This window comes from Ailuropoda melanoleuca, chromosome 5 (assembly GCF_002007445.2).
Source record: "Ailuropoda melanoleuca isolate Jingjing chromosome 5, ASM200744v2, whole genome shotgun sequence".
NCBI classification, from domain to species: Eukaryota; Metazoa; Chordata; class Mammalia; order Carnivora; family Ursidae; genus Ailuropoda; species Ailuropoda melanoleuca.
Window position 1 is genome coordinate 40152120 of NC_048222.1, and position 24261 is coordinate 40176380.

Sequence of the window (24261 nt, forward strand, 5' to 3'; positions counted from 1 at the left end):
TGTGTAAGGGGAAAGGCTGGCATAACTATTCAATGGAAAAAAGTTAAGGGAACTTCGCTTGAAAAAATATACCTGAGGATTTAATTTTGCCTTTAATTCATAATTATGGATAATAATGAAACCTGACAAGGATATGGTAGTTAATTCAAACATTGATAGGGCATAGACATAAAGTACTACGTAATAAAAATGACAGTCATTCATTACTTATTTGCTGGTTTGTTCATTCAGTAATTTTCTTGACCACCTACCATGTCAAAGGCTCTGAGCCTGGCATTGTGGGACGACTGATATTTAATCCATAACCTTAAAGAATCTGTGTACTATTCAGGAGGACAAGATGTGTCCCCCTAATAAAGAGCCCTGCAAGATGGAGGAAATGGCCAAGTAAGGGCTGTACTGGGGAGCACCAAGTCTGGCTGGTACACATAAGTTCATAAGGGAGAATGACAGAAAACAGAGTACGAGTCTGGAGAGACCTTCTTTGCCCTCCTACCTTCTTCCTTCCTCACTTCCAGAGAGTACTGGGGAGGAGGAGGGACCTGGAACATTTGCTTCTATGTCCTGTTTCCTTCTCTTCATGCAAAACAGACTTTCCTTCAAACCAAGATTTTATGCTTACTAGCAGTAAAAGAAGGAAGACAGAAGAAGGGCAACTTCTCAAAAATCTCAAGGTGTTGGCCACGCCGGCAAATTCTAAGGTCAGTTGTGCTGTTGGTTAGATTAAACCAGCTTGGCAAGTTAAACAGAATATGGCAAGCCTTCTAACATTTTTAAATAGCTTATTTCCAGATTTCATGGTGTCAAGCCATCAAGTCAATAGGTAGTTAAAATCAGAGAATCACCTAGAGTCTGATCAGTATTGAGTTAATGCACTAACATTCAAAAAATAAATTTTCTAATTCGAGCCTAATCTTCCTTTGGCCTGGCCCAACGATTTCTGTTCCTAAACACTGGGATTCACCCTAATTGCCACAGCTCTTTTAGACTGTTCCACTTTTGTCCACAGGGTTGGGATCAAAGGTCGTTTGTAATTCCAGTGGCTTCACGTCAGGCAGCACAGCATTTTGCCTTGTTAGACCCCAAACTGGTTTTTGATTCTCCACTGTTCACTACCTTAAAAGAACACTTTTGTGAGACAACGGCAGAATCCACAGGACAAAGCTCCTCTGGACTGAGAAGGAAACCTGGTGTGTTTGAAAAAAAAAAAAAAAAACAGAAAAAAAACCCACACAAAAAACTGCACCCTCCCCTTTAAAGATCTCCACAGAAACTAATCTACAAACTAAGTATCTATCTGTCCAAAGTGTAATCCAATGGTAGATTTGGGAAAGTGGCTCAGTTTTAATATTGTGAAGGTCCTCGGTGTATCTGTAGGGTGCTGCTCTAACGGACTGTAGCGGGGTGGGGTGAGAGGGGACAAGGCAGTCACATCTCACCTTGTCAGAGAGGAAGGTGGGAACTAGATGACAGCTATTCTAGGTCAGCCAGAGAATGAGACAACAGCCCGGCTTAAGATACAAGCGAACCATAATTACACATCGGAGTTGTACAAGTTCAGACAATGCTTATGAAATCACTCACTTAAAAATATGGCCGCTCTGTGAGGAGACGATTGGTATTTTGACATCATGCGTATTTTTGATTTCACAATGCAGACAGAACTGACCGAATCTTTGGGGTGTTAGGAGGGACGGTGCTGGGAATGAGGCTGTGAATTTAGGAAGGCTTGCAGATGGACGTCATGAGAAAAGAAAGCCTCTGACCCTCCTCCGCTGGAGACCAGCAAGCCCTCCTTTTACTCATCCCACTCCACATCAAGCCCTGAGCGGAGAAAGTGAAAGATGATTCAATTTCCACACCGGGTCACCCCATGCTCTGGGTGCCAGATGTGACAAATCACACGTGTGGGCACTCTGGTGTGAAGTTCTGTCCACTGGGTCTGGGCTGACAGTAGCAGCTCATTTAACTTGTCTCAGAAGGACCTGGAACCAGGGGCAAAAGGCCTGAATTTTTGCCACTTAAACATCCCCCTGACCTATAAACCCTTAAATCAAGGGACAACCAGCTGTTAGCCAAGTGAACACCACAACCGGACGGCTTATAAAAAACACAAACATAAATGAACAGGTCTAGAAGAATCTGTCTGTAGGTAATTGGGACTTGAGATTATAAAGACTTTTTCCTGTTTTTTTCTCCTCAACATGTTGTAGAAGGTCTTCAGTACTGAGGTAAAAGACAAGAGGGAAAAAAACCTTTGTCATTAATATCAAAACTAACCCATCATTTAGTCTACAATTTTTTGGCCACTTCAAAGGTTTATATTTACTCAGAGATTTTCTAGACCTATGGCAAAGATCTTGGTGTTTTATTAAATTCCTTGAAAAGAGGTAGAGAACTGGAACGTGGATTAATCTTTGAAACCATATTTACAGTTGCTTTCTCTCTGAAGCTAATGAACAACCCGTTTTTTTCTCTTTTTATTTTAGGTCACTTGTTGGTCATAGGCTGTAGGTCACAGTATTATTTAGAGGTGTCCACATGAACAGTACACACACACTCGCACACTAACATCCACACATACGTCCCCTTTCCGTGGCATGGGCAGAACAGCAAAAACATGCCTGTCTCATACCAAAGGGATTGCATTTACAAAAGTAAAACCCGTTATTGTCCTCTCGGTAGCCTCCCAATGCATTTCCATTGCTCTTCCATAAAACACTGCTGCAAATAATCAAGCATGACCATTGACATCCACAAGATTGAGTTTTAGGAACCATTAAATGAGCTCACCCTCGTGGGAAGCCTCCTGCTCAGGCTGGTCTAAAGGTAATTATTCAGCAATTCCTACCTGTGGTTTTACCTTGTCCCTGTATAGTGTTTGAATTTCATATGCTGGTAAGGGCAATTTTTTTTCCTCGGGAAAAGTCCAGCTACACGTGTTTGATCCGGGACTTAAATTATAATGTTAATATACACCCTTCACCAGGTTCGATGTGCAGAAGTGCTGATTAAAAGCCATCTTAGATTAAAGGGAGATCATAAACTATATTAAACAAAAAACGAAAGAGGAGAAATCTCAGGGAGAATAATAACCCTTAACAGATTCCGAAATGAAAGGAATTAACTCCTCCTCTTTTCCTAGGTAAGGGGTTAACACAGAGCTATCTGAACTACACGCACACATCGTTCAAGGGCAAGAACCTGGCAGGTCCGTGTCCTGAAAAATCAACAAGCCATAACACTATCAAGTCAGACTCTGAGAACTCACACTGAAATCCAAAGACCACATCGTCACACTGTATGTCCTCCTGATGTTCACTCGACTGTTAGTTAAAATAATTACCGCCATTTGCCACCTGCACTGCAAGCTACGGAGAAGGGAAAAAACAGACCTTCCCGGGGCTGCACGGTGCAGGAGTGCTGGTGGGATTTGCTTACCTATTTTTATAAACAAATTCAAAGGCTATGTGAGCTGTGACTCAAAGGCTGAAAATTATATGTGAAATTGTGCTCTACCTGGTTCCAAACAATAAACTCGGAGAGAAGGGAATTTAAAGCTGGGTAAAGAAGATAGCGCATCAGTTTAAAATTAGTCAATATAAGAGGAACAAAGAGAGGGAGACAGGGAGGGAAGAAGGGGGAGGAAGTGAAAAAAATAGAACTACATACTGTGAAATGAACAAGTTCAGTTAGAATGTTCATCAGGATTTGGAAAATCATAATGCCATCTGCTACTCTGGACCTCAGAACATCAGGGATCTCGTGGGCCCAGACGCTTCCATTTCCAGGAGGAAGGAAGGAACTTATACTCCCTGGAACACTGCCTCCATTCTGGAATGGAGGCAACACCCCAGCCGACCGGTTTGGAATCTCTTTTGAGAACATTTGCACTGTTCACATACGCGTTTTCCCTGGTTTAGGGAAAATGAACGGCAGGCAAAATGATTACAGCAACTCGGCAGTGAGGCGGAGCGGTGCCCTAGCCTGAGCTGCTGGGTAGCTGACCCTGGTATCCAGCTTGAGCTCAGGGTGTGTAGGTCCCATCATGGTGGATTAAATGAGCATTGTCCTACGGCTGGATAAGACTTCACAATAGAGCAACACATGTTAAATGACAGCAGCCAAAATTGGCCCCACCAGGCAACTGCCCATTCACAGAACGCTATTCACAGGCCTCCACCACCAAGAAATTAATTCATTAATAATACATCAGGCTTCATGGACAATTCAACGAAAACAACACAAAGCTACTTGTTCAATGACTGCCTAAAAGATGCAAAATTTTTCCTGGTTAAAACAAACAAACAAACAAAACCCAAATCTAATTGACTTACTGTAATCTAAATCACAGGGACGTTTATGCTAATATTTTGGTTAGTAAACAAGAAGAAATGGAGAAAGTCTATCTACTGAATTCATTCAGTGCCACGAGGAAATAATAAAAATACAGATTTTTCTTCATTAGCTAATAAAACCTGAATTTATAGAACTGTGTATTTAAAAATTATTTTTTCCATTTAAATGACTTTGTACATCTTTCAGACTATCAGGAAAAATTTTGCTTTTAACTTGTTTCTTCTGTTACATTTTTTTAAACTCACTTTCTTTCTCCTCCCTCCTGACAACTCATAAATATGAATTAAATATAATTATAAATGAACAGAACATTAACTTTTGGATTACTGCTGTGTTTTGGTAGAATGTTAATGTCATTTCTAAAGAAACAGTTATTACCAATAGAAAAAGTAATTACTAAAGGAACCATGGCCTTAATGCTAACCTATTTTCCATCTTCAAACCAGCCAAACTGTATTAATTTAAACATACTGGACTTTTCAAAGGAGGTATTAGATTTCTAAAGGTTGCCTTACATAAAAGAGGAGTATCAGTTTTCAGGGTCCCAATGATATATTCCCAACACTATGGGACACAGGTCTAGTTCACAATATCGCTGGAGGACAAGACTATTGTGTATCCACTTATATTAAGTTACCAAGTTTCTAATGCCTCGGTCATTAACTCATACAAGTTACAAGCGTCATGGAATTGTGTATCAACACCCACGTACTCGAGTCGTTAAGAGTGTTAGCCACTGCGGTCGGAAGCTCGGGCCTGCACAGCTCATCAGGGAGCTCAGGCCAGTGAGTCTTGTCTCAGGGTAAACTGCCTGCAGTTTCGTGTCGTGAAAGGAAGAGGCCTGCCTTTGGATGCTGGGAGCAGGAGAGATGGGCATGTTCCTTTTACTAACTTCAGAAGCCAGAATTACGGCAAAGTCCCCCAGGCAAAATAAAAAAAAAGAATGGATATTATTTCCTCTGGGATTGGTTAATACCACTTTTTGAATTCCAGGGAGGTTTCCTTAGGCAACCATTTTCACCCCCACTGGCCGCCCCCTGAGAACACCTGCTATGTTCATAGCCCAGTAGCTTCTCACTTAGCCAGCCCCCAGTAACCTGTCTGGGAACGAGTGATTCTGCAAGAATGATTGTTTTCTAAGATAACAGAGGGTTTAAGAGCCAAATCTTCTGTATATATAAATCTTTCTAAAAGGAGTCAAGCTCCTTCCTGCTGATTTAAACAGATATGCAGAATAGAATTCAATTTTTTCTTAAAGGCCGGGAGTCATTCTTAGAGACAGCAAAACTGAACTGTGTTGCAATACATCTATGCCTTTGGGGCACGTCTGCAATGCTTTCCAAGTTGTTTTCTTTTATAGCTTTTAAAATAATCTCTCCTTTTGATGCCACAATGTTCAGCTGTCACTTTTTGCTCCATCAAGGTCAGTCATAGGGTAGTAAGTGGAAAGAGCCATACCCTTTGACTGCCACTCAGTTTCCTCATCTGTAAAATGGAGTGTTAATGGGAAAGCAACATGTTTCCTTGGGGGAAATGTCTTGTAAACGATAAAAGTTAAGCCTAGACTTCTGAATTTCGATAAAGGACTATGTAAATTAGCTAAGTACCTTCTCATCATATACTTTCTCTTACTTTTTTGGATTTGTTTTTCTGCAGTCTTGAAAAAACAAGTAGTAAGTCCTTATAATTATGCATACACTTCATTTAACAAATACTTGTATGTGACCACTGCATGTGAGGTGAAACAGTATAAAGAGAGAAATGAAAAGCCTAGGAACTTAGAGTCTAGTTGATAAACTACGTATAATTGGGTCTGGAGCAGGAATTAATAATACATTTTCTTAAAAGATTTTATTTATTTATTTGTCAGATAGAGAGAGAGAGAGAGAGAGAACACAAGCAGGGGGAGCGGCAGGCAGAGGGAAAGGCAGGCTCCCTGCTGAGCAAGAAGCCCAATGCAGGGCTTGATCCCAGGACCCTGGGATCATGACCTGAGCTAAAGGCAGACGCTTAATTGACTGAGCCACCCAGGTGTCCCTAATAATACAGTTTTGAATGAGGGGTGTGGTACCATCCTATGAACAGAATGCTAATCGCCTTCTTCCCGCAAACATGCCTTTCTCTCTGTGTGACCCATGTCAGCGAGGGCCTGACTGCCCCAGCTGTGTGCTTCATCCCTGACCCCACCTCTCTACGTTCCCCTACATCCGATTATTCACCCAAATCAGTTTATTCTATCTTCTATCTCCTACTCTTCAAACATGCTCAGGCTAATTAAAAGCCCTCGTACTCTCTGATCAGAAGTACAGCTTCCTCACTGCCCCTCCCAAAGTCTTCCACAACCTGTTAGTGATTTTTCTGAAACAGGAATCTGGTTCTGTTGATCACGTTTAAAACGTTCAGGGCCCTCCCCCGGAAAGTGCCTTCAGGCACAGTGCGTAAAGATCCTCTGAAACGTGGCCCTTGTCTCATCTCCTGATACTTTGCCAAGCACTGCAGCCAAGCTGAACTCCGTAGAGGCTTCTGGTATCTGAGACTAACTCCAGTGGCCCTTCGGGGTCCCAATTCTCTGTAGAAACTTCTGGTACATTATCATCTCCTCCATCATCAGCCCTCTCGTCTGCATTTCCCAGCACCTTGTCCACACTTTTATTAGAGGAGTTATATAGCTGCAAACATGATTGAAAACCTTATCATAAATACCTACTTATATGAGTGGTTAAAGTGAGAATCAGTGTGGTCCTCTGAGAGCCCAGACCATCAAGTCTCATACCACTTATATTATCTCCAATTTAGTTTAAAGTGATCTGTTTATATGTGACTGTTTACTGGTCTGCCTCGCGGACTAGAGCAGAAACATTTTAACAGTGGCAATTGCATCCCTATCCCCAATACCTAGCTCTGGGATTAATACAGGTTTACAGAATGATTGTTTGGGATATAATCAATGATTTTCATACCATAATCTATGGAACTTTAAGAATTTTTATGAGAGTGCCATGGGTGGGGTAGAGACAGGGTCGAGGTCTAAGCCTCCCACCCTCTGATCAAACTAGAATGGCTTCAAAGTCCAAAAAAATAAATTCAAAACTTTTGTGTGCCAAAGAACACCAGGAGGGTGAAAAGACAATTCACAGGATGGACAGAGACATTTAGAGTCTCGTATCCAGAATATATAAAGAACTGTTACAACTCAATAATGAGACAAATAACCAACTTAAAAATGGACAATGGAATTGAACAGACCTTTCTCCAAAGAAGATAATCAAATGGATAATCAACATATGAATATATGTTCAACATCATTAATTAAAAGGAAAATGCAAATCAGAACTAGAATGAGAGAACACGTCACATATACCACGATGACTACAATTAAAAAAAAAACAACAAGCAAACCCAGAAAAAAGCAAGTGCTGGCAAGGACGTGGAGAAATTTGAACCCTCATAAACTGCTCGTAGGAATCGAACATAGTATAGTTGCTATGAAATACAGTTTGGAAGTTCATCAAAAAATTAAACAGAATTTTCATATGACCCAGCAATTCCACTCCTAGGTATATATACAAGACAGTTGGAAACATAAGTCCGTGTAAAAACTTGCATACGGATGTTCATAACATCATTATTCGTAAGAGCCAAAAAGCAGGAACAGTTCAACGTTCCTCAACTGATAAATAAACAGAATGTGGTATATCCATACAATGGAACATTACTTGGCCATAAGTAGAAACAAAATACTGACAAATGGCTACAACATGGAAGTGCCCTAAAAACATTATGTTAAATGAAAGAAACCAGATATACAAAAACCAGATATTATATAGTCCAATTTACATGAAATGTCCACAATAGCGAAATCCATATGGACAGAAAGCACCTTAATTAGTGGTTGCCAGGAATTGGAAGGGACAGAGGAATTATGAGTGACCGCTAACAGGTACTGAGTTTCTTTTTGGAGTGATGGAAATGTTCTGGAACTGAGTTGTATACTTTAAAAGGGTGAATTTTGTATTATGTAAATTATTATTTCAATAAAAATTTTTTCAAAGGAGAAGGGACAGACAGAAATGAGTTTCTCTATGATGGCCTCTGTTCTTAGGGGCTGTGTTATATGACAGAGGCCCTTCTCTGCCAGATAGGATGGGCCTCAATAGAAGAAAAGACAAACTTGGACCACATTCTATTTTGTGTAGAACTAGCCTTGCCAGAAAAATCTGTTTTTTAATTTACTCCAAGGAGTATTTACTGAGCCCCCACTTGGGCCATTATCTCTTGCAGGTATTGGGATAAATCCCTGTGCTGGATGACTTCATGATCGAGTGGAAGACAAACTCATGAACCAGATTTATGGTTCCGTATGATAAAAACTGTAATAAAGCTTTTGTAACCAATGCTATGCTGGATGCTGCCTAGCACCGGGCAGGAGCGTGCTAGGATGGAAGAGTGGGAAGGTAACAGGGACAGCTTCAAAGGGGAGATGCCATTTGAGCTGGGCTTTGGAGGATACTTGGGGCATGGACCAAGTGAAAAGGGAGAGAAGGTCATTCCAAGCAGGGGGAGGGGCAACTCTGAAGGTGACTGGCTGACCTAAAGTGAGGCTGAAAAAAATACGGGTGAGAGTCTCAAATGCCGTGCTAATAAGTTTAGATATTATCTTATAGACAGGGTCATCGATGGAAGGCTTGAGAGGTTGAGATCTGTATTTCTAAAAAGATAATTCCATGGAGGTGGAGTGGTAGGAGAAAAAAGGCATAGAGAAAAGCTTAGAAGCTTTTTAATAATGTGCTTTCAAAGCAGACTCTTTCCTCCTTTCCTTCCCCCTTTCCTGGTCCTCAGTCTTCTCATCCCCTTCTTCCCATGTCACCCTCTGCTAGAACAGAGATGCTAGCTGCCTCTTGGTTTGCCCGGTTCATGTCCAAGTCTCTAGCCATGTGATTAACCTCCACCCTCTCCCGCCAAGTGGGCACTGGCATCAAGCGCTGTTTTCTTCTAGGACTGGACATGTTTGCTGGCATTTCTAGAAACTGTTAGAGGAGCCTCATCTAAGTGAAGACTTCTTGTAAGTTCAGGTGTTTGGTGGGGTGGATGACTGTCCCCATTCATAAGGACTCTTTTTTTTCCTTTTTTTTTAAAAACATTTTTTTAAAAAAGATTTTATTTATTTATGTGACAGAGAGACAGCCAGCGAGAGAGGGAACACAGCAGGGGAGAGGGAGAGGAAGAAGGCAGGCTCCCAGCCAAGGAGCCCGATGTGGGTCGATCCCAGAACGCCGGGATCACGCCCTGAGCCGAAGGCAGACGCTTAACGACTGCGCTACCCAGGCGCCCCTCTTTTTTTTTTTTCTTAAGTAGGCTCCAAGACCAGCGTGGAGCCCAATGCAGAGCCCAGACTCATGACCCTGAGATCAAGACCTGAGCTGAGATCAAGAGCCACTCAACCGATTGAGCCACCCAGGTGCCCCTCATGAGGACTCTTTTTAATCCCACGGTAAAGATGTGCATATGCCAGTCAAGCAGCTAAGTAAGGATCCATGGAGGCTCTCATGTCTTCATTAAAATTTATGGTTAAATAGAGTCATAAGAACTCAATGAAGGCACAGAGTTCTTATAAATGGAGGTTTGTAATGATGGGCTATTATTATTCTTGCTATTATTTTTGGCAACAGTCTGTTCCCATCTTAAGCTTTACTTGACGCACCATGGACAACCCCATAGCAATACCCTCCCCCCTTCCCCCAGTTCTTGCCCATCACTCAGCTGGCCACTTTGTTTCCATCTTCCTTCCCTCATCCCCACTGGGGCCTTCTTGTCCAGCTCCTCTTCCTAGCCACAGATCTTGTAGGGAAAGACATCACCTCCCCTACTTCCCACCCTGAGGCACAAAAGTCTCCTTTTTAGAGCTGGCATCTTCCACCACTCTGCCTGTCTATTGGCCTGGAACCCTGGCATTGCTGCAGTGATTCCACTTCCTCGATGGTACCCTTTGACACACAAACATTTTACATTTTGATGGGGTACAATTCTTTTTCCTTGCTTATGCTCTTGGATGTCATGTCTAAGAAACTGTGACCTAAATCACGGTCATGAAGATTTACATCTATGTTTCCTTTTAAGGAGTTTCATAGTTTTAGCTCTAACATTTAGGTCCTTGAACTCTTTTGAATTAATTTTTATGTATGATGTGATTGGTAGGGGTCCGAACTCATGCTTTTGCATGTGGATATCCAACTGTCCCAGCATCATTTGTGAAAAAAATGATTCTTTCACCATTGAATGGTTTTGGCGTCCTCGTTGGAAAACAATTGACCATGGATATATGGGTTTATCTCCGGACTCTCAATTCTATTCCATATGTCTGTCCTTATGCCAGAACCATACTATCTTCATTATGGCAATTTTGGAGTTTTGAAGTCAGGAAGCATGAATCCTCCTACTCTCTCTTTTTCCCCCAAGACTGTTTTAGCTATTTTGAGTTCCTTGCATTTCCCTATGCATTTTGGGATCAGTTCATCCATTTCTGCAAGAGCCTACTGGGATTTTGACAGAGACTGCACTGAACCTGTATACCAGTTTGGGGAGTACTGCCACCTTAACAATATTAAGTCTTCCATTCCCTGAACATGGGATGTCTTTCCATTTATTTAGGTCTTAAATTTCTTTCAATAATGTTTTGTAGTTTTCCACTTTTGTTAGATATCTTCCTAAGTCTTTTGTTCTTTTTGATTCTTTTGATAACTTGATTTGTTTTAATTTCATTTTGAATTACAAGTGTATAGAAATACAATTGATTTTGGGGCACCTGGGTGGCTCAGTTGGTTGAGCATCTGACCCTTGGTTTCGGCTCAAGTCATGATCTCATGAGTCATGAGATCAAGCTCGGCATTGGGTTCCACACGCAGGAGGGAGTCTGCTTGAAGATTCTCTCCTTCTGCCCTTACCCCACTCATGTGGATGCACGTGCACTCTCTCTCCCTAAAATAAATAAATCTAAAAAAAAAAAGAATATAATTGATTTTTGTGTGTTCTTGTATCCTACAACCCTGCTGAACTCATTTATCAATAGTTTTGTGTGTATCTTGTAGTGTTTTTTATAGTATCATGTCATCTATAATATAGTTTTGCTTCTTCCTCCTCAACCTGGATGCCTTTTCTTTTTCTTATTTTCCTGTGTAGAGTCTCTATATAAAGTCAAACAGGAGTGGTGAGAGTGAACATCTTTGTCTTTTCCTGATCTTAGTTAAGGGGGAAGCTCTTTCAGTCTTTTACCATGAAGTATGATGTTAGCTGTGGGGCTTTAGATGTTCTTTATCAGGTTGTTGAAGTCCCTTCTCTTCCAACTTTGTTGAGTGTTGTTTTTTTTTTTTTTTTAAATCAAGAAAGGGTGGTAGATTTTTGTTAAATGCTTTTTCTATGTCTACTGAGATGATTGTGGGATTTTTGTTTTTTATTCTACTAATATGGTGTATTATATTGACTGATTTTCATTGGGCCAAACTTGCTTTCTGGGCTTTATTAATATGTGTAATTTTATATGCTGCTGGATTCAGTTTGCTGGTATTTTCTCAAGCATTTTTGAATGTATATTGATAAGAGAAATTGGTCTACGGTTTTCTTGTGAAGTCTGTTTGTCTGTGGTATCAAGATATTACTGGCCTCCTAGAAGAAGTTTGGAAGTATTCCCTTCTCTTCTATTTTTTGGAAGAGTTTGAGAAGGATTGGTGTTAAATCTTCTTTAACACCCATGAAATCATATGGTCCTGGGCTTCCCTTTATGGGAAGTTTTAAAAAATTGTATTTGCTTGTTGTAAGTCTACTCAGATTCTGTATTTCTTCCTGAGTCAGTACTGGTAGTTTAAGTTTTCCTAGGAATTGTCCACTTCATCCAGGTTATCCAATTTGCTGGCATATGATTGTTCATGTCATTTTCTTATCCTCCTTTTTAACTCTGTAAGGTTGGCAGTAAGGAGCCTGCTTTCATTCCTGATTTCAGACATTTGAGTCTTCTCTCTCTCTCTTTTTGGTCAGTCTAGCTAAAGGTTTGTCAATTTTGCTGATCTTTTCCAAGAACAAAATTTGGTTTCATTAATTTTCTCTACTGTTTTTCTATTCTCTATTCTGTTTATTTCTGCTCTAATTTTATTATTTCCTTCTGTCTGCTTGCTTTGAATATGGTTTGCTCTTCTTTTTTCTAGTTCCTTCTAGTAGAAGTTTATGTTACTGATTTGAATCTTTCTTCCTTCTCAATGCAGGCATTTACAGCTAAAAATTTCCCCCTGAACATTGCTTTTGCTGCGTCCCATGAGTTCTGGTATGTTGTGGTTTCATTTTTGCTCATCTCAAAATATTTTCTAATTTCCCTTGGGATTTATTCTTTGTCTCACTGGTTACATATATGCTGGCAGTGTACTGTTTCCATATATTTGTATTTTTGTTCTGTTTTCTCCCTCCTGGGCCCCTTGGCTCCTTGGTCAGCTGTCCATTTAGTATCCATACTCTGTCCGTGCCACTGTCCTCTATCAAAGGCCTGCTCTGCACTCATCTTCTTCAGAAAGCCTTCTTGGAGTAAGCAGGAGAGATAAACTCTCCAGCGGACCCGCCCCCATGCTCTACATAGAGTGCTATGCCATGACATTCCTAAGGCCAAATCCTTTTTCCTTTCTATTCACAGCAGGGAAGAAGAGTCAGTGTATCTCAGAATTATTGAGCTAGCATCTTCAACAATCAAGCCTATTGTTCGTCTACACACCTGGCCCAATTTATAGCCCATTACTAGCCACTAAAGTTTGTGTCTCTACTTCAGAATATAAATTTTGGAATTCCACAAATCCTGTAGTTTTAAAAAAAATTTTCTACTTGAGTACAGTTGACACACAATGTTACATCAGTTTCAGGTGTACAACACAGTGATTTGACCACTCTATACATTATGCTGTGCTCACCACCAAGTGTAGCTACCATCTGTCACCATAGAATGCTATCACATTACCATTGAATATATTCCCTGTGCTATAGCTTTCATACCTGTGACTTATTCATTCCAGAACTGGAGGCCTGTACCTTCCACTGCTTTTCACCCATTTTGCTCCCTCCTCCCCCGCCCCAAGCTCTGGGAACTACCAGTTTGTTCTCTGTATTGATGAGTCTGTTTTTGCTTTTATTTATTTGTTTTATTTTAGAGTCCACATATAAGTGAAATCATACAGTATTTGTCTTTTACTGTCTGATTTATTTCACTTAGTATGATACCCTCTAGGTCCATCCGTGTTGTCACAAATGGTAAGATCTTATTCTTTTTTATGGCTGAATAACATTCCACTGTGTGTGTGTGTGTGTGTGTGTGTGTGTGTGTGTGTACACATACATCTTCTTTACCTATTCATCTATCAATGGACACTTGAGTTCTTTGATATCTTGGCTATAATAAATAATGCTGCAAAGAACACAGGTGTGCACACATCTTTTCAAAGTAGTGTTTTTGTTTTCTTTGGGTAAATATGGAGTAGTGGAATTACTGGATCATAGGGTATTTCTATTATTAAATTTTCGAGGAAACTCCATACTGTTTTCCACAGTGGCTGCACCAATTTACATCCCCACCAACAGTGCATGAGGGTTCCCTTTTCTCTATATCCTCACCAATATTTGCTACTTCTTGTCTTCTTGATTCTAGCCATTCTGACAGGTGTAAGGTGATAGCTTGTTGTGGTTTTGATGTGTATTTCCCTGATGATGAGTGATGCTGAGCATCTTTTCATGTGTCTGTTGGCCTTGTAGTTCTAAGAAATCAACACTTGTAGTTCTAAGAAATCAACACAGAAGATATTTCTGATCAGGTATAAGCATGACTTAAAAGAATTCACTTTTTACTAGTAAAGTGAATAAACAGAAGTCTAAATCAGGGATTTGCTAACTGTCTGAGCACCTACAGATGTTAGATAGGGATTTATTTTTAGCCACAATATGTTTGAAACATATATACTGGGAGTAATAATCCATTTTTCTGGTTGTCATATTTTAGACAATCTGAATATCCTGAAACACACCTGCGAACTTAAAAATGATTCACAAGAAGGATTCTAACCATTCTGCCCGACATTTACTTTTTTCCTTTCCTGACCTGGGAAGCTCCTGGTCATCCTTTAAGACCTAGCTTAAATGCCACCTACCCTGAGGGGCTTCTCCTAATCACCCCCAGAACAAACCCTCGGTCCCTGGGTTCTGTAGATGCACTCTACACTGAACCAGACTATTCATTTCTGTGTCCATATCTTTTCCAAGGCTGTGAATGACTCCCATCACTGCAATTCCTAGCACCTTAAATCACTGATGGCCTCCGCTAGTTGACTCCAGCCAGCCTGGGATGTAGTGACCCAGAAATCATTGCTGTATCCCCACCTGCCACACCAATGTGGCCAATCCTTTGCTGCTGGCCAAGCTGGAACCCTAGGCACTGGGGAGAGTGTTAAATGGCTACGTGTCTTCCTGAGTCCCAGCACATTGTATTGCTCAGGATGCGGGACCGTGCTTCTGCCTTTCTACTTTCACTTACACACCTAGTCTGCAGTTGGCCTGGGTACCTTGCCTAGAAGCCCAGTTTCTCTCTAGGCTTGAAGGCTGTCCTCACCATGGTCTGCTCAACTTAAGCTATCAAATAGCGGGAACTTTTGATAACTATCTGCTGAATGAATGCACACAAGTCCACCCATTTAACTTCATTAAAGAGAGGCACAAGCCTCTATCTCCCTTTTCAGGTGAGCTTGGACCTTACATATACCACCTGGATTTCTGATTTCATTGGTACCTGCTAGTTTACTAGGGTCACTATCAGAAAAGCAAAGACAGAAGACAGCTGGTTAGATCACTGGGGCAACAAGTAGTCACTGTCAAGAACAAAGAGTGACCAAAGAAACCAGAGATGATTGCAAGGGAGAACAGAGGAAAGCACTAAGAGCAGCTATGTAAGGCTATTTAGCCTGGGAACAAATGACTCTGTACACCAGAAAAGGCCCAAGCACATCATCGAGTGCCAAGGCCAAACAGAGGCAAAAGGGTTGGTAAAATTCAGTGAAAGAATAAGGTAAGCCCCACACAGTTTTATGGCCCTAGAGGGCATCAATACATCAAAGTTTAGGTCTCTATTATGTTAGTTCACTATCAAGTTTAGTTCACATCAAAGTTTAGTTCACTATCATGTTCAAAACAAGGACCTGAGTCATCAAGAAAAGGTTAAATGATATTCATTACACACCATCAACAGGCTGCCAAGACGCAGACACATTTTAGAAACACTTCTTTCCAAAAATGAAAACTTCTCATTGATGTCAGAGTTTAAAGTAGTAAATCTCGGTTATCTAGACAATAGGGGCCGCCTTACCCACCCCCCCAAGATATCGGATGGCTATGGCACCATGGCACACATAGACACTTGTCACGTAACAACTAACCAAGTACTTCACATCACAGGTATTCAGGGCCTAGAGAGGTCCAGGATTATGTAACAGTTTTAAAATAAGAAGTTCTTCTGAGAGAATCAAGTCTGAGGCATTGACAGTATCATTAAGATATCACTCATATCCTGAGTCAGCCAGCTCCAGGCCAGCTAAACTCTGCCTACCAAAATTAAACTGGACTGCCCTGATTTCTGATCGGAGCTTGATTCTCTTGTTACCTTGACTACCAGTTCCTGACCTGCAGCCCAAATTTCATGTTCATGATTCTTACTCTTGTTTAAATTTGGTGTCTTCTGTCTGGACATCTGGTAGCTAGCTCTGGGTTTGTTCCATGATTCTACTTCCTGACTTCCGCCCTGGCTCTGACATTTACCTTTACCTCTAGCCACTCTAGGGCTGGCTCCTGCCCACCTGGCCTTGTTTCATTACATCTTCACTGTTCACCAGGCCATGCAAGAGGTCAAGCTGCATCCACATAATAATGAAGTAGGTTACCCTGGACTTTAGTTAGCTATTTTGTATATGACTCTAAATACATCCATCTTGCTTGACCTAGGCTCCCTTGGGGGTGGTACTTTTTCATCTGACTTTTCTCTAACAGAAACAGTACACACTATCACTGGATACACATTTCAAAACGGGGCATATCCCACACCCAAGGAGTAACATGGCTCCAATCCTAGCTGGTTAAATTCTCACAGGAATAGAAGCCCTAAAAGAGACAAATGAAGATAGATGACTCATAGCCCTCTGGGATCTAAAAGGGCAGATTTAGCCCTGAAAGGCATTACAGAAGAGGTTCTCAAACCTGAATATGCAGAGAGTTACCTGGGAAGCTGGTAAAATGTAGATTCCTGGGCTCCACCCCTAGAAAGTCTAATTCAGTGATCTGGGTCCAAGAACGTGATGCAGTTAGTCCTGAGACCATCTTTTGCGAAACACTGTACCACAGCAATGAGAAGTCTGACAAACATGGGACAAGCATAGTAATTAACGCCCCCCCATCCTTTCTTTCTTAGAAGCCCTTATGCCTTTTGCATAAGGCAACTCATCTGGTCAATTCTTTCCTAATACTCATCACTGAACAGCCGCTCAGTTCCAAGATCAATTTATGTTTGTTTTAGTAAATGCAACATGAATTTCCCAAGTTTCCATAAAGAAGATATTTTAATGTCTTTTGAATAAGTGCAAAGAGGTGTCTAAGTGATATTTTTCTTTCAACTGAGGAAGAAATGCTATAAAGAAAAAACATACTGTTGAAGTTACATGCTACTGTCCTCCCCACATACCTCCCCGCCTTAGAACATCTCCTTAGGATGATTTCAAAAGTCTCAGGATGTTGCCCAAATCAAGCATGTAAAAGATTTTCAATTTAATAGCAATCACTGCTACTTTAAATAAGGAATGAAAAGATCTATTTGATCCAGAAAAACTTCAAATTAGCTCTCCAGCAATACATATATTGCCGGTGAGGGGTATCTGCACCTGAATGCTCTGATGCCCAGGAGCCTGGCAGACCAAGAACAGTAGAGTCCAGAAAACTTGTCAGGCTATGCATTTGACCGGGTAGGCCAAGTTTCCCCGGCCATGGCCCTAAGCAACTGGAGGGGGACCTCAAGAAAATCCATTTAATTGGGAGGGTTCTGATGGGGATAGGATGCTTTTGGAATCTAAGATGACAGAAGATATTGATGAGCTATTAGATCCAGGGGGCCTGTCTGATATTTGAGATAATGGGACCTCCATTTGTTTCAGGATGATGCCTTCATTTTTGTACTAACATGGTTTATGGCTTGCAGGGGATATATGGACTGACGGATGCAACCATTAAGGATGTTAGAGCCCCATTCTTACTATTAGTGTGATATGTGTGCGCGTTTGTTTTTTTCCTAGGAGGATCTTTATTTTTTCTCCCAAATCTCATAACTGGTTATACAGATGTTTAATTGAGAGGAATAATTATGAATTATGATTTGTTTTTTTCTTTCAAACTTTCCTATCTGAGTCATTTATCGCCTTCATTACAAGTGTTTTAAATATTGTAAAATTAAAGTTTAAAAAAGAAACATTGCTGGTAGGCAAGCCCAAGCCCAGAGAAAGTCAGTTTTTAAAAGACATTAATGGTTCTTCATTGAGAGCTTTGTGCACGCTAAGCCTTGAGTTCTGCTGATTTACAGAAAAACAGACTTTAAATTCAGAATAAGGAGTAGAAAAAGTAGACTGAGAAAGAAACTCAGGTAGATTAGTTCCACGAAGGTAAAGGGACAATGGAACTCAGTGGATAAGGGTGATTAGAGGTACGATGACTTAAAATGTGAGGACTGTAGTTAAAAGCACAAGAAGTTAGGAATGTATTCTGGGGGAAAACGGGTAATTAGGAAATTAAAGCTGAACTGTTGACCTAAAGCTTTGGAACATTTTCATCACCCTGCTATGCTTTGGGTAAATAAAGCAAGGAAGACAAATTTTATCCGGCTTATGTCTGCTGTTCAACTCTGACCTTTGTCTACTGGAATGACTTTAAATATCTGCTATGGAAAAAAAAAAATGATACCACTTTAATTTCCGGCTCCATCCCCATCTGGCTAGGGAGATGATGAATTAATATTATCCTGTTTTGTCTTTAGGGCTCCCCATACCCCTGAGGACCAGCCTGTGGGACAGTCTGTTTGGGCAAGGATTCTGGGCCAGAATCAGAAGAGCGGGATTCAGAACAAGGCCAGTCCACGTAACATAGCTCAGAGCCATACAACACAACTTGCTCCGAGGATGTTGGGCATTGTGCTTCATTAGGAAACAAAATATAAGCTTTCCACACCATTAGGAATGACTTTAGGAGTGAAAGCACATAAGACGATGCCTCACCTCATCAACAATGCACTGCAGAAGCTGGAGAGGCTGCAATGGGAAAGAAGAAAGGAAAAAGTATTAGCCTCTATGCAATATCTTTACAGTGGAGTGGAAAGAAAAAATCATTAATGCAATAAAATATAGCAAGATTAATCAACAACAGCAAACTCTTATAAAAACACTGATGTTCAGGATGTTCTATTATTTCTAATGGTACCTAATCTAATACAGGCAGTTAAAGGTTTGCATTTTCTTCAAAATGCAATTTGCTAAGTTTAAAACAAGGCATTCAAGCATGCAAAGGAAGCAGCCATCAGGAAAAAGAAAAGTGAATTTTTTTCTGAACTCATAAAGCTTACCATTAAAGATCCCTGGTTTTTCTGAATCTGAAAAAAGGCAATATGTAATTAGCATGTCATAATCAAAATGACTCACTTGGACACATTATGATCACTGAGAGAAAATTATTGCATTGCTGGTGGCAATTTGTGGGCATGTGTTAACACAATTTACATAATGAAAATACACAAATGTTAATAGCTCGCTTCTCATTTATAGGCGAAAGTCAGCAGAATGTTAATTTCACACAACACTTTTTAGTACCCTCCAGGTTGTATTAGAATAGGGAGAAAAACCATAATCCATTTCAAAAGGCTGTTTACGATTCAGATATAAATAATGTTTTATATTGCTAGATTGTGAACACTGGGCTTAATGTTGCAATCATTGCTAATGTTATGAAGCTCACTCTTTTTAAATTAAAAACCGATTTATTTAAAATTGAAATTAAATCATAGTCAGAAATTAGAATTTTGGATTCCTGCCAGTGTCTGCTCACAATCCCCTATTTTGTGAAGAAAACTTTAATTATGTGGTTGAAGTATTTGTCTTTAACTCCAGAGTGGGGTGAAGATTCCACCTTTTCCAAAGTTCCTTCAGCCTGTTTCCTGGGAAGCAATGCTCTCTGGGAAAATCAAATTCATGTAAGTTTTACACTGTTTTTCAGGGAATAAAAAGCAGAGACAAGTGAATGCCTCCTCCTAATCAACATTGTGAAGGCAGGCTGCTCACACTTCTAACAAGGATAAGCCATATCTCTTAAAAGTTACTAAAATGTGACACCAAATTAATAACATGTCTCATAACTAAGTACTAAACACTTCCATCTCCCTCCCTCACACAAATGACTGCAGTTATTGCAAACTCATGAAAATGGAGTCCCGGGTACTAAATTTCCTAAGAAGGAAAATTTCAGGAACCAAATATAGTATTGACGGGTCGGTTGTTTGCTGAGATAACTCAGCTCCAACCATCTAGTAAAATATAGGGAATATAGTAATAGGACAGTGGATCAACGAACAACGCAGGGGTTAGGGATGCCAATGCCTGCGCAGTTGAAAATCCGTATATAACTTGTGACTCCCCAGATACTAACAGCCTACCGCTGACCGGAAGTGTTACTGATGACGTAAACAGTCGATTGACACATATTTTACGTGGCCTATGCAGTACATGCTGTATCCTTACAATAAAGTAATCTAGAGAAAAGAGGGTGTTATTAAGAAAATCATAAGGAAGAGAAAATACATTTATAGTACTGCACTGTGTTTATCCCAAAAATCTGCATCTAAGTAGACCCATGCAGTTCAAACCCATGTTGTTCAAGAGTAAACCGTATTTTTTAAATTAAAAAAATTTTAATGGTGTTTTAAAAAGCTCTTCCACAGGGTCCCTGGGTGGCTCAGTCGGTTGGGTGTCTGTCTGGCTTTGGCTCAGGTCATGGGCTCGGGGTCCTGGGATCCAGCTCCGTGTCAGGCTCTGTACTCAGCGGGGAGTCTCCTTCTCCCTCTCCTTCTTATGCTCTCTCTCTCTCAAATAAATAAATAAATAAATAAATAAATAAATAAATAAAATCTTTAAAAAAAATAAAATAAAAAATAAGTTTCTTCTATGGATATTTGATCTGCACAACCACCCTAAGGTTGGAAGGGATGATCATTTCTTTCTTTTTTTAAGATTTTATTTATTTATTTATTTATTTTAGAGAGAGGAGTGGGGCGGGGGGAGAGGGAAAGGGAGAGCAATCTCGAGCAGACTCCTTGTTGAATGAGGAGCCCTAAGCACGGGGCTCAGTCTCACCACCCTGAGACCATGACCTGAGCCAAAACCAAGAGCTGGTCGCTTAACTGACTGCAGCACCCAGGCGCCCCAGGGATGATCATTTCTATCCTCTGATGGGAAGACTGGCCCTCCCAGAGGATGGGGCAGGCCCAAGGCCACAGGAACAGTGATGCCAGGGCTTCTCCCGTGCTCCTTTCTTTCCAGCATCTGTGTTGTATCTGTCGACAGCCAGAGCATTATTTAAAAACAACTGGATATTTGTATGTATTTATATTGGTGTGGTAAAGTTGACAAATTATCAATTTTTGGCGGGTTCCTCTGAACTAGACTGTAGGCTCCTCAAGGGCAGAAACCATGTTTTTGCGTTCCTTTTGCATCCATATGGCTTATCAGCAGACCCTTCACCTAGTGCTTGAGTGTTTTAAAAAGCACTTTCCCATGTATTATCCCAACTGAACATGGCGCCCACTCATCCCTGCTCTCCCTGGTCACGACTCCCTGAAACCTTGGTCCCACGCTGACTGGCTGTTAGTCTCCTTGGGTAGTTCCCACTCAATGCTATGCTGAATTACTGCTCCCTCCTCTCGTCAATGGTTACCGCTGCATGATGCTCTCATGGTAAAGATCTACTTTAAGAAGGAAGACGGGGTAACTACCGCCTTGGAGTGGTTAAGGATTTTGGTAACAAGCCACACCACCTTTCAAAAATCTCGAAAGGCCCAGGTCACTTCTCCTACGCTAGGAGATCCCTTTAGTTTTTGCTTTTATTTCTTCCAAGTACACGTGGATACTCTTTCCCCACCCTCCATTCTTCGTAAGATCCATCTAACTTCAACAGGAGACGTACCGGTAACGAACAAAGAATCCAAAATCCATTTTTGGCAAAGAGAATGTTTTTCACAAATTTCCAACAGTCAGGGGGATTACAACATTCTCTGAGGAAAAACATGCCGCAAACATTCTAAGTGAGATGTTTCAAAATAAATTCAGGAATAAATTGTACAACATCATTCCCAGCAACACATAAGTTTTGTGAAATGAGTTCAGGGGAGAATGCTTCCTCATGAACCGAGCTCTTAGAGGTCTCCACTTTGTCCTATTCTGTGGGTTAAAGAAGCCATGGTTTAAGACAACTTAAAATTTTACTATTTTAATGCTTTCTCTTTACTATGAGAAAAAGAGAAACAGCAATATCAAAGTCTTTTTTATGATGTTATAACTATACTGTTTTCCCAGGTTCTTAAAGAGAGATGTTGTTACCAGGTTTTATTACACGGCTCTGATAGCTACATATTATATGAAATCATCTTCATAAATTTTGTATTAAGGTAGCAGTGCTAGTACCTGAAATTGATTCAAAATGCTTAAGATACTCAATTACTTTTTAACACTGTTATACAACGCGGTGACTTATATCTTCTATTTCACAAGAACTTGATGATGCAACATCATTGTAATTGATTCATTTTCTCAATTAAATAAAGCTACTGCGCTTTTCTTTATATGGATGCCACATAGACCATAGAGTTAGATATATTCTTTCCTTTCTCTCTCTCAGATATATTGCCTTAAAGGTTATATTCTGTTCCTCTGTTTAATTCCACCGGAAAATTTAATGCCGCAGTCATATTTTTCAAATTCTGAACTGCCACGGACTCGACTGTATTTATATTAGGCGTATTTTTCACTGCTAATCTCTTTGTTGTTTACCTTTTTCAAGATCACATTACCGCACAGGCGCAGTACCCATAAAACAGACCGCAGCAAAGTCCACCTCCAGTCGTTGCCTCTGCCTTTGCACACAGTTCACGAAAGAGTGAAGCCCCTCGTTTTATAGCACATTAAATGTGGTACTAAGGGTACTCGATATAAAATGTTAGCTTTGTGAATGCCTCTCTTTATTCCAGGTCTGCCTTCCAAATGCTTCACTGCAAGAGCAGAGTTCAGAGGAACACAGTAATATTGTTAGGGCTGATGCACTGCCTGCACCTCACAACATATGAAACACCGTTTATAACTAACACATCCAAGTCCAGGGTCCTGCTGGCACATTTTGCTGGTGTTGAGTTTCCTATGTGTAACTAGTACTCTGGGACAATGAACACAACAATAATTGCTCTAGTCATTACACTTGGCTAATCAGGTTCCAGATCTAGTAGCATTTTGCTAAACTAATTAGATGAACCTCTTCCCTCTTCTGGGCATTGCCTTCCCACCCCCCTTTTCCCAGCCCTTAGCTACAAGACTTTAAGTCACACTAACCAGGGAGAGTTAAGCCTCAGTCTGATGTAAGATAGATCCTTGTGTGTTTAAACGGGGAGAACTGACTTCATAACAGGCAGGCCTAAGTATCAGTTACGGGGTGTTCCTGCAGTAACACTCATCACATATTTCCTTGAAGGGCTATGTAGTTGGTAATTTCAAAAGCTCCTATAACACAACAATGCCTTTGCAAGATGATCCTAGAGAGGAAACTGCCAATATGCAGAAGTTTGCTTATGGGGCCTCAACTTTTTAGTCCACGGCTCCGGTGAGAAACAGCAACTCTGGAGTCCCCCGCCCCGTTCCATTTCCATGTCTTAGAGGCGCTTTTTACACACAGTGGGAAAGCCGACTCTGCCACCAGCCCTTTTACATCATGTGCAGAAGCACAATCAGAAAACTGAAATGATCCACCTATGTAACTTCGAGAAGACACCGGCTAGAGCTTTCATTTTCTCTTTTACTCTCTGAAATTATGGCTTGCCCTGCAGCCCTTGTCGGAGAGATTTATGTGTGACCGAGGTCAGATCTTCCAATATCAGTTGACAAATTTTCTCTTTACATATTTACTGCTTTTCAAGCTTGTGTTATTTTCTCTTAAGTAGAAAAAGGAAATATGAAATTAAATGATATGGGTAGCATTTTTAAAGAATACCGTGTGTGTGTGTGACTGGCATCACACTCTAGCCTTCCACGTTCAACTCTATTCTTATTTTACCCTTCAAGTTTAAGCAACGACAGCTATCTGGCAGACTTTCTTTTCAAATCAGATGCATTAAGCTTAACTCTGCCTTATATAAGCCAGGATTATGGTAAACTGAAACTTTTATATTATAAATGAAGAATAATGACCTAAAATTTTTTTTCTTAATGAAGTAGCCGCAGAGATGGTCTCCTTCAATCTACTCATTTTGCTATTAGGGAAACTGAGGTTTAGAGGGGCACAGCATCCAAGCTCATAGACACAGACTGGCCTAGACCTGACTGCTGACTCGGGAGGCTGCCTGGTGTGGAGAAAATGCATAAATGCTGGAGTCAGAAAGCCCCCTGGAATTCCAGTCAGACCCCCATGGCCTCCGAAGCTGGTACTGGCATTCAATCTAATTTTATCTGGCATGGTGCACAGGGGCTAAAACTTAGGGACACACCACCTCCAATCTGGTACAACTTGCAAAACCAAAATGCCCAAATCTCAAAAAGGCTTCAACGAGAGAAA

General features: G+C 40.7%; 1 protein-coding gene across 4 annotated transcripts in view; it reads right to left on the reverse strand.

The window, feature by feature from the left end:
* MAP2K5 (mitogen-activated protein kinase kinase 5) overlaps positions 1-24261 on the reverse strand; it is a 253900-nt gene that overhangs the window by 48516 nt on the left and 181123 nt on the right. For 3 of the 4 annotated variants that reach the window (XM_002928839.4, XM_002928838.4, XM_034660775.1), the window contains 2 exons: positions 19022-19048; positions 18678-18710 (listed from right to left, as the gene is read on the reverse strand). In XM_002928839.4, coding sequence (XP_002928885.1) covers positions 18678-18710; positions 19022-19048 — 60 coding nt within the window. The remainder of the gene's footprint in view (positions 1-18677; positions 18711-19021; positions 19049-24261) is intronic. The other variant, XM_019809540.2, reaches the window with a different exon arrangement.